The sequence below is a fragment of the Aptenodytes forsteri genome, unplaced genomic scaffold, assembly GCF_000699145.1.
Source record: "Aptenodytes forsteri isolate BGI_AS27 unplaced genomic scaffold, ASM69914v1 Scaffold444, whole genome shotgun sequence".
Lineage (NCBI taxonomy): Eukaryota > Metazoa > Chordata > Aves > Sphenisciformes > Spheniscidae > Aptenodytes > Aptenodytes forsteri.
The window spans coordinates 136,563-144,459 of record NW_008794178.1 but is presented as its reverse complement, the minus strand read 5'-3'; the positions used below and the strand labels follow the sequence as shown (position 1 = coordinate 144,459).

The 7,897-nt window shown below is 60.2% G+C and overlaps 2 protein-coding genes across 2 annotated transcripts in view; one reads left to right on the top strand and one right to left on the bottom strand.

Moving 5' to 3' along the window:
* The window catches only part of ARID5A (AT-rich interaction domain 5A), a gene marked incomplete at its 5' end in the record, with an annotated part of 1,792 nt that extends 598 nt beyond the window's left edge, over nucleotides 1–1,194 (top strand). Inside the window, one exon of the mRNA XM_019473490.1 lies at nucleotides 1–1,194. This exon is cut by the window's left edge and continues 598 nt beyond it. Coding sequence (XP_019329035.1) covers nucleotides 1–530 — 530 coding nt within the window.
* Nucleotides 1,195–3,643: 2,449 nt separating this feature from the next.
* KANSL3 (KAT8 regulatory NSL complex subunit 3) overlaps nucleotides 3,644–7,897 on the bottom strand; it is a 24,335-nt gene continuing 20,081 nt past the window's right edge. The window contains exons 20-21 of the mRNA XM_009284779.2: nucleotides 6,673–6,835; nucleotides 3,644–4,343 (exon numbers count right to left, since the gene is read on the bottom strand). Of these exons, the coding sequence (XP_009283054.1) occupies nucleotides 3,760–4,343; nucleotides 6,673–6,835 (747 nt within the window). The 3' untranslated portion in view covers nucleotides 3,644–3,759. The remainder of the gene's footprint in view (nucleotides 4,344–6,672; nucleotides 6,836–7,897) is intronic.

The following is a 7,897-nucleotide window of genomic DNA, read 5'->3' as shown; positions in this document are numbered from 1 at the left end:
GCTTCCCCCCCGCCACGCCGAGGGGCAAGCGCGGCCGGGAGGAGGAGACGGCTTTCGGCCCCGGCGCGAAGTTACGTGCCATCTCCCCCTTCGTCAAGGAGGCCGACGGCAGGGACACGGGCGCCGGCTCACCCGGGGGCCAGCAAGGGCTGGCCAAACCCAAGGCGGTGGTGGCCAGCCCTGGCTACGCCGCGCCACTGCCGCAAGCCCCGGACGTTTACAAGGGAGCGATGCTGCGTTTCCCGGCGAGCTTCGGGAACCCGTTGGAGCACCTCAAAACCCAGGGGGTGCCAGTGGCGCCGTCCCTCTCCGTCAACCCCTTCGTCGTCCCCGCTTTCCCCAGCCCTTTGGTAGCCGCCTCCACGCAGCCCTCTGACCTGTGCCGGCCGCTGGCGACCGGTCCCGGGCACTCACCGGCGTCCTACGAGAGCTCGTTGCGGCACCGGCTCTACCCGGCGGCGACGTGGCACAGCCAACCCACCTACGCCTCCCCGCACGCGCCTGCCTTTCACCGCAACGCCAAGCTGTAGCGCTTCCATCCCGCTCCGGATCGGCCTCGCTCCCGGCGGCGAAGGGAACCGGCGGGGATGCCGCGGTGGCTGAGCCAGGCAGCAAGGCACGTGCCGGAGCCGGTCACCGCTTCAGAGCCTGAGGCAAGGGGACTAAGAGGAGACAATCTGGACCTTTTCATTTTTACTCTTGATCTTAGAGCTGTTTGTATCCGACATAGTTACGCCGGTGACTTAACTACCAATATCACAAGGTTTATATATATATATATATATTATATATATATACATACACACATAAAAAAAAGGGAGCAAAATGAGTGGTGGAGGTTTCTATTTTGCTGGCGATGCCGTGCCCCGGCGCGGTTTCGGATGATGCAGCGAGGAGGCTGAGCCAGGCGATGGTTACTCCCATCCTGCCGTGCCGGCGATGCTCAGCGACTCCCTGGTCCAGAGCCCCGGCTGGCTCACACCACGCCACGCAATTTGGGTTTTTAATCGCGTTGCCTCCGTCCGGGGCTCCGGAGGTTTTTCAGGGGTTTGGGACTGCGGCAAGCGACCGCTGCGTTGGGTGTCTGCCCGGAAAGCGCTCCGGCCGCTCCGCTCGCCCCCCCCCCCCCCCCCCCCCAGCCGCAGCGGCTGAGCTGGTCGCAGCAGAGGCAGGGCCCGAAATAAAACTGGCTGGATGGTCCCGACCTGGCGGTGTTTGGGGTGTCCTTGATTTCTGGGATCGGGGCAGGGTTTGGGGGGATCCTCACCCCAAGCACGGAGCCCCAGAGGTGTTTCGTGATGCCGTGGGGGTGGGCTGAGACCTACCTCCGGGGCCACCCCGATCCCATGGGGAAGGAGGTGCTTTTCCGCATCAGTTTCGGGGGGGGAATCACAGCCATTTTCGTGGAGCAGCCACGTGGCCCAAGTGCAAACCAGCCCAGCAACATCTCCAGGTGCTTTTTGCCTCCGGGAGCTCCTGTGGAGCCGTTGCAAATGGCCTGAAGGGCTTCGTCGGAGCTACAGGACTCGCTTTTCTCGTGCCGGCTGCTCCCCACAAGCGCATCCGCTCACCACCGTCCTGGGCGCCTCGCCGCGAGCTGTCGAAGCGGAAAGGGCAGAGGGACGGTGGCACTTGCTCGTCCCCAGAGAGGGTTACGGCTTCAGGTGGAGCAGGAGCAGTAAGTCGGCTTTTAAGGACAACTTCTGCTGTATCCACGGAAGGGAAAAGCTTTGGGATAGAAATTGGAAAAGGAGACCTGACCCCCGGCAGCACCGGTCACTCCATGATGCTTTTAGCATTAGACTCGTCGAGAAGGATCATTGACCCAACCCCTCCTGGATCCTCCAGCCTGGACATCGGAAAGGCATTGCATGCGCTGCAGACCGCCCCGGCTGTACCCCCCGAGAGCTTCGCTGCCAAAACACACACCGTTAAGCCCGGTTTGTGAGCGAGGACGTGGCCACGGAGCTCGAGCCTTCCCACGAAGAGCTGCCTCCGCACCTGGGAGCGAGGGCACGGGAGATGCCACCTTCCTAAGGGCGTCTCAGCCTGATTATTGTCATTGCAGCAGAGAAACTCTTGACTTCAGGCCTGGAAAAGAGAGATGAGCTGCTTAAAACCACTGCAGGTGGACAGCAGACCCGTGTTTTTACCACCACACTTGCGTCCGCGAGTGCTGCGGATGCTAGAGCGGAGCCTAAGTTCCTCCCGGCTGTTTCAGCTCGGGGAGAAGGTACCATGTTTAGTGGCGTCCCATCGGCAAACCCCCTGCGCCAGGGGCTAGCTCAGCCTTGGGGTTCAAGGTCATCCCGCACCCACGACCTTCCCCGCGGGGAAACTTTTGCCTGGGCTGAACCCAGCTTGCTGGCAAAGTAAAATCTTGCCAGTTTTTCCCCACACACACACACAAAACCCCAGGGGAAAGGGAAGAAAGGGTTTGGGGTGCTGGCAAAGCTCAGCATCCTCAAGACGGCTACTCACCGTCGTGGCGGCGCCAAGTCCAGTGCGCAAGAGGCTACGAAGGCGAAGCAGGACAGTCCCCGAAAAGCCGGACAGCGTCTGGAGCGGCGTGTGTCTGGCCCAGGAGGGGTGGGAAGGGACTCGCGGCATCTCCCCTCTTCTCACGACGAGCGAATACAGCCAAAGGGGAAAATGGTTATTCCCCTGCTCTGTTTTCAGGCTCCCTGTGACAACCACCCTGCTTCTGCCGTTGGCGTGTGCTGTCCCGGCCAAGCTGAGCCAAAAACGGAATCTTCTCACGAGCCGGCAGGATGAGGAAGTGAGCGGAGATTTCGGAAACGTGCCTGCCCTCGGCGGGGCGGGGGGAGCACCGGGGCCGCCCCGGCACTGCCGAGAATCACGCTCCCCGAAAGCATCTCAGCCAGCAAACGTTGCATCACGCCCTGCGTCCCTCCGGGGAAGCGATGGTCGAGGGGCTCAGCAGAGCCGCAGCAGGGGACGGAGACATAGAGAGCGTTGGGATTATCCCCGATAACCACAAGAAGACCCACCAAATCACAGCCCTAAGCTCCGTCCTGCGAAAGCAAGCCCCGGAGGCCAGCGACAGCCCCGGGGGGGCGGTGGGGAAACCACTTGTCCTGAGCCCTGGCAAACCACCCTCGACGGTGCCGAACTCGGCCTCACCTCATCATCTCGGCGCCCATTTTGTGTCACCCCTTCTGCTGCTTCCCTCGTTTCGAGCACGAGCTGCCCAGGTGCCCGGCGCTACCCCTGCTTGCCGATGCAAACACAACCGTAAAGGTTAAGTCAAGGCTCAGGGCAGGTTAAAGTCGAGCCTTTTTCAGCACATGTATAAATATTCCCAATAGTAGGAGGAATCAGTTGAAGCTTCTGCTCAGAGGAGGGACGTACCGGCAGACGGCACAGGCGGGAGGAGCTGCCCTCGTTGCTGCCCAGCCTGCTCCCAGGACCCACAGCACGAATTCTTCCCTGCCGGCACAAGGCTGCTTTGTCCCTCCGCGCCTTCACGGCAAGAGAAATTGGCCCTCGACAAAAGCGGTCGAGGGCTGGGCTGCAAGCAAAGCCGCTTTTGGAAGGGACACGTGCAATGAAGTCAGTAAAGAAGAACAAAAAAAAAAAGTTTTATTAAACAGCAACAAAACCAGAAAAACATCCCCCCGGTTTGCTCCGGCCTGAACCAGCTCCCCGTGCCCACGGGGCTGCTGCTCCTCTCCCACCCCGCAGCCGAGCTCAGTCTTCCCGAAGTGCCCGGTCGCAGCCGAGGGGTCCCGAGGGTCCCTACGGCTTCTGGCCGAGCGTGGGCCCCGCCGTGGCAATGATGGAGGAGCTGGCCAGGCTGCTGCCCAGCGTTATGAGCGTGGTGCCGGCCCCTCCTGGCAGCACACCCTGGGGGAGCAAGTGTCTGTTGGCCAGAGTCTCTCTGGTGTGGATGATGGTGCTCCCGTCATCCACCACGGAGGGAACCCTCCCCAGGGTCTCCACTGCCCCCAGAGCATGGCCGAGGGCCGCGGCGCTCTTGGTCAGGCTGACCTTCTCTCCGATGTGCCCCAGGGGTCCATCACCCTTCATCGTGGCCAGCGTCGAGGTCAGGATGACGGTCTTGGAAGCGGTCTGCAGGACAGGTCCCACCTTCGAGTGTACCAGGCTGCCGGGAGGGCTAGGGGCGCTGGCCAAGGGGGAGGTGGCAAAGGTGACGGTGCCAGTGGGAGAGCTGGCAGACGAGGAGGAAGAGGAGGAGGAAGGCTGGATGCCCGGCAGTTTGAGGGGGACAGAGGTAGCCTCACCCATCACAGACTTGGTAAGCGCAGACAGCTTGGCGTCCGACATGACGTAGAGCGTCTTCATGGGGCTGGTGGTGGTCACTGCGGAGAAGGGGAGAGCACGGTCAGCAGCCACGGGGACGTGGTGCCCACCCTGGGCTGCAGCCCTCAGCCGCAGCGGCGGAGTCGCAGGCTTTCAGACCGAACGGAAAGACCTGGCCTTGACCGCTCTCCAGAGCGAGACCCCAGAACAAACCCCAGCGCTGTCACAGCCCGGGCGAGGAAAGCGCAACAGCCAAACTTGGGCACCATCAGCATCGCTCCCCTCCTAGACCGCTCAGATCCCCCAAGGAAGCCCCTCTCTTCCTTCAGGGTCTGATCTTCTCCCCAAAAAAGTCCCCTCCCGTTGGGACAGGATATCATGGTTCTTCCTTAGCCAAGCAGGCTCCATCTTGCCCCATCCTACCTGCCGAGCTGCCACACACCACACCGAGCTCACGCTGCTCTCAGCCGCCCGGCTCAAGGCAAGCTCTTGCTCGTCTCTGGCATCTCCAGCTCCGTCCCACCAGCAGCGCTGGGGGTGCTCAGACCCTCATCAAGCTCCACCCCAGGAGGCGGCTAAAAGACTTTAGGCTTTGTGAAATGAAGGCCTCTGTGCTCCAAGGCAACGGCAGAGGTTGCATCGCGGTGGTTACCCCGTCCGAGTCGGCTCCCCAGCTGCATCTACAGTAGCCACAGCCCAGAGAGCAACAGGGGGGAGAGAGACTTCACTGAAATCTAATCACTGGGTTCAGACGCGCTCAAGGGATGGGGAAAAAGCCTGGAGACCCGCTGCTGGTTAAAGACGACACTGGCCAGAAGGACCCCAACCTGGAGCAGCCCGTGGTTTGCCCCTGCAGTCGCCCAAGGCTGCGACTTGCTCCGTCCCTCAGCAGCCCGCACCAAGGAGCTGGGTCACCTGGCGCACCGCACCGTATCTCTCTGATGTAGCGGCGTCAAAAGATGCTGCAGTCGCCCAAGGCTGCGACTTGCTCCATCCCTCAGCAGCCCGCAACGAGGAGCTGGGTCACCTGGCGCACCGCACCATATCTCTCTGATGTAGCGGTGTCAAAAGACACACCGCGGTGTCCCTCGCGCTCATCGGCGGTGACAGCATGCCGCGAACGCCACCAGCGCGGCGTGGAACTCTCCGAAATGAAGTGCCTCGAGCGGGGAGGGCATGGAGCGAAGCCTGACGACCGACCATCTAACCAGGACGGGACCACCGACCCCCACCATCCCAGGGGGAATCAGGGAGGCTGGAAGGGCAGGAGGACGGCGGGAACAGGCAACTCCAGCCACCCCTACGCGGGCCGGGGAAGCGGCACAGACACGCGACGATGCTGTTAAGACATCGGCAACGACCGCTCCATGAAACTAAGAGTCCGGAAAATTTCCTGCGCTAACACCTCAATCCGCCCTGCCGCTCCAGCAGCTTTCCTAGAAACTAGTCCTCCCCGCGGGATGCAAAGCCAACCTGAACCTCCAGCGAAAGCAGGTACAAGTCCTCCACAGATCTAACTTCATCCACTAGTTGTGACAAATAACAAAAGGAACAAGACAAAAAAGAAACCACACAGAAGGAGGACTTAAAGCCCAGTGCTTCTGCATCTCCCCGTTGAGTCCTGGGGGAGAAAAGCAGAGTTTGAGGGTCTGCAGAGGTCGGTTAGTTGGGTTTAACGCCCGCAAGCAAAGCCGACTGCGTGGTAAAACAGAGACGCTGCAGAGCTGCCTCGTTTGCCCTTCGGGAAACCGGCACAGCCCCACTGAACTTCAACCGCCGGATCTGGCCCGAGTGCCGACTACCTGCTCACCCTGCCGCTTGCTCGGAAATCGGCTGGACCGAGGAAAATGAAAGCGCTGGCTCGGCTGGCAGCGGGCTCTTTGGTACAGAAGCCGTTGAGGACGCAATCACCGCTTTGTGTCGATTTTATTCCTTTTAAGTCTGAGGCTACCGGCTGGGTAGCGGCTCTGCAATATTTATTTAGCTGCAACTGGATGGGTCTGCTCTCCCCAGGCAAGGTAAGTAAATGTAGGCAGCAGGGAGAGCCCTTAGTGCTACGAGCGCGTGACGGGGGCCCTAAACACAAACTGCAGATAATCCCTTCTGTGTTTGGGCTCAAGTTTAACACCCTGCTCTTTGTCAACCGCTCAAAAAACGGCTGCACTGAGGCAAAACTCCTTGTGCAAAGAATCCATGGGGGAACCTAACTTAAAGGGAAGGGGGGGGGGCAACAAAAAAAAAAAGCGACGGGCTTAAAAATAAGCAGCATTCAGGCAGCTATTCCCCGGAGTGACTCCGCACACGTCACCCGGTGGCATGGCTCCAACCCGGCCTCCGCTCTGGTCCCCAGGCCGGCTGCCCGCGCCCCACGACTGCCATGCGCCTCACCTACGGGTGCTGCCACGGCGGAGGTCAGGTGTGCCGCGGGGTCGGCGGGAGCCATCTCTGCGCCAGCCTGGGCTTTGCTGAGATCCATCTGAGACAGCAGCTTGCCAGGAGAGGCGGCGCTGGTAGCTGGGGCGGCCAGGTTCCCAACAGCACCGTCTGGAGCCTGGAAGGGTTAAAGTAACGGAGAGCTACTGGTAGTGCCCCGCTGCCGAGGATACACCATCTGCGGGGGGGCTGCAACCATCCCTCGGGACCTGCGCTAGCCCTCACCTAAAAAAAAAATAATAATAAAAAAAAATGAGAGCACGCCCTCTCCCTGCTTCTTCTAGCCTTGCCCTCACTCCGACCAGTCATTACCAAGCCCAAGGAAAAACGCGTACCGAGAGAAAATCCAGAGAGATCTGTATTTTAAAAGCGTGATGGTGTCATCTGCAGCACCGACACCGCTGTCGGTGCTTGGGCTGAGACCGGCACAAACTCGTTGCCTTTTTCTGGAGCGTTATGGGATGGCTCTATCCCCATCTCTGGCTGTCAGGGAAATCAGTCCTGCTCTTGTTTCCTCTGCAGCGAGAGTGAAGCAACAGCCAGGAGCTCAAGAACGATTCCCGCACCGTGAAGACCCTCTTGCAAGAATGACGCGCTATTACCAGTACTCTAAACTAACTACCAGTAGTAGTTCCCAGCAAAAACTGGGAACAGCACACACCGTCCTCTGCATCAGAAGAGCTTCCCTCTTGCTTGACGAAGACGTACAAGCCCCTCTGACAAGAACCAGCTGGTTACACAGCACCAGTGTCCACCAGACGTCCACGGATGGCCAAGACCGGGACAACTGGGGAGTTTGGATTCGTGTCCTAAGGCAGATGGCAACACACCCTGGAGAGCACTGACAAGCTTCAGTGAAATACCTGGAAATTCCCCCATTCGAGGGGTTCTTCAAACGCCTCTGGGTCGGCTTCACTCGCCTGAGCTCCGTCCAAGTGCATCTGCAACCTGATACTGCAGAGAGCCGACTGCATGCGCTCCTGTGCTCTCCCTGGGAGCCCTCACAGCCCTGAGATGACATAATTCAAGCTCCAAAGCAGCTTTTCCAGCTACAAAAGCAGACACCCACCTCTTCGGTCAGACTTCTCCGAGCCAGCTTGCTCACGTTCCTCCACCGCTGACAAGAACCACTTAAGCTTAAGTCTGAGCCCCCCCCCCCCCCCACTTTCCGCTCTAGCCG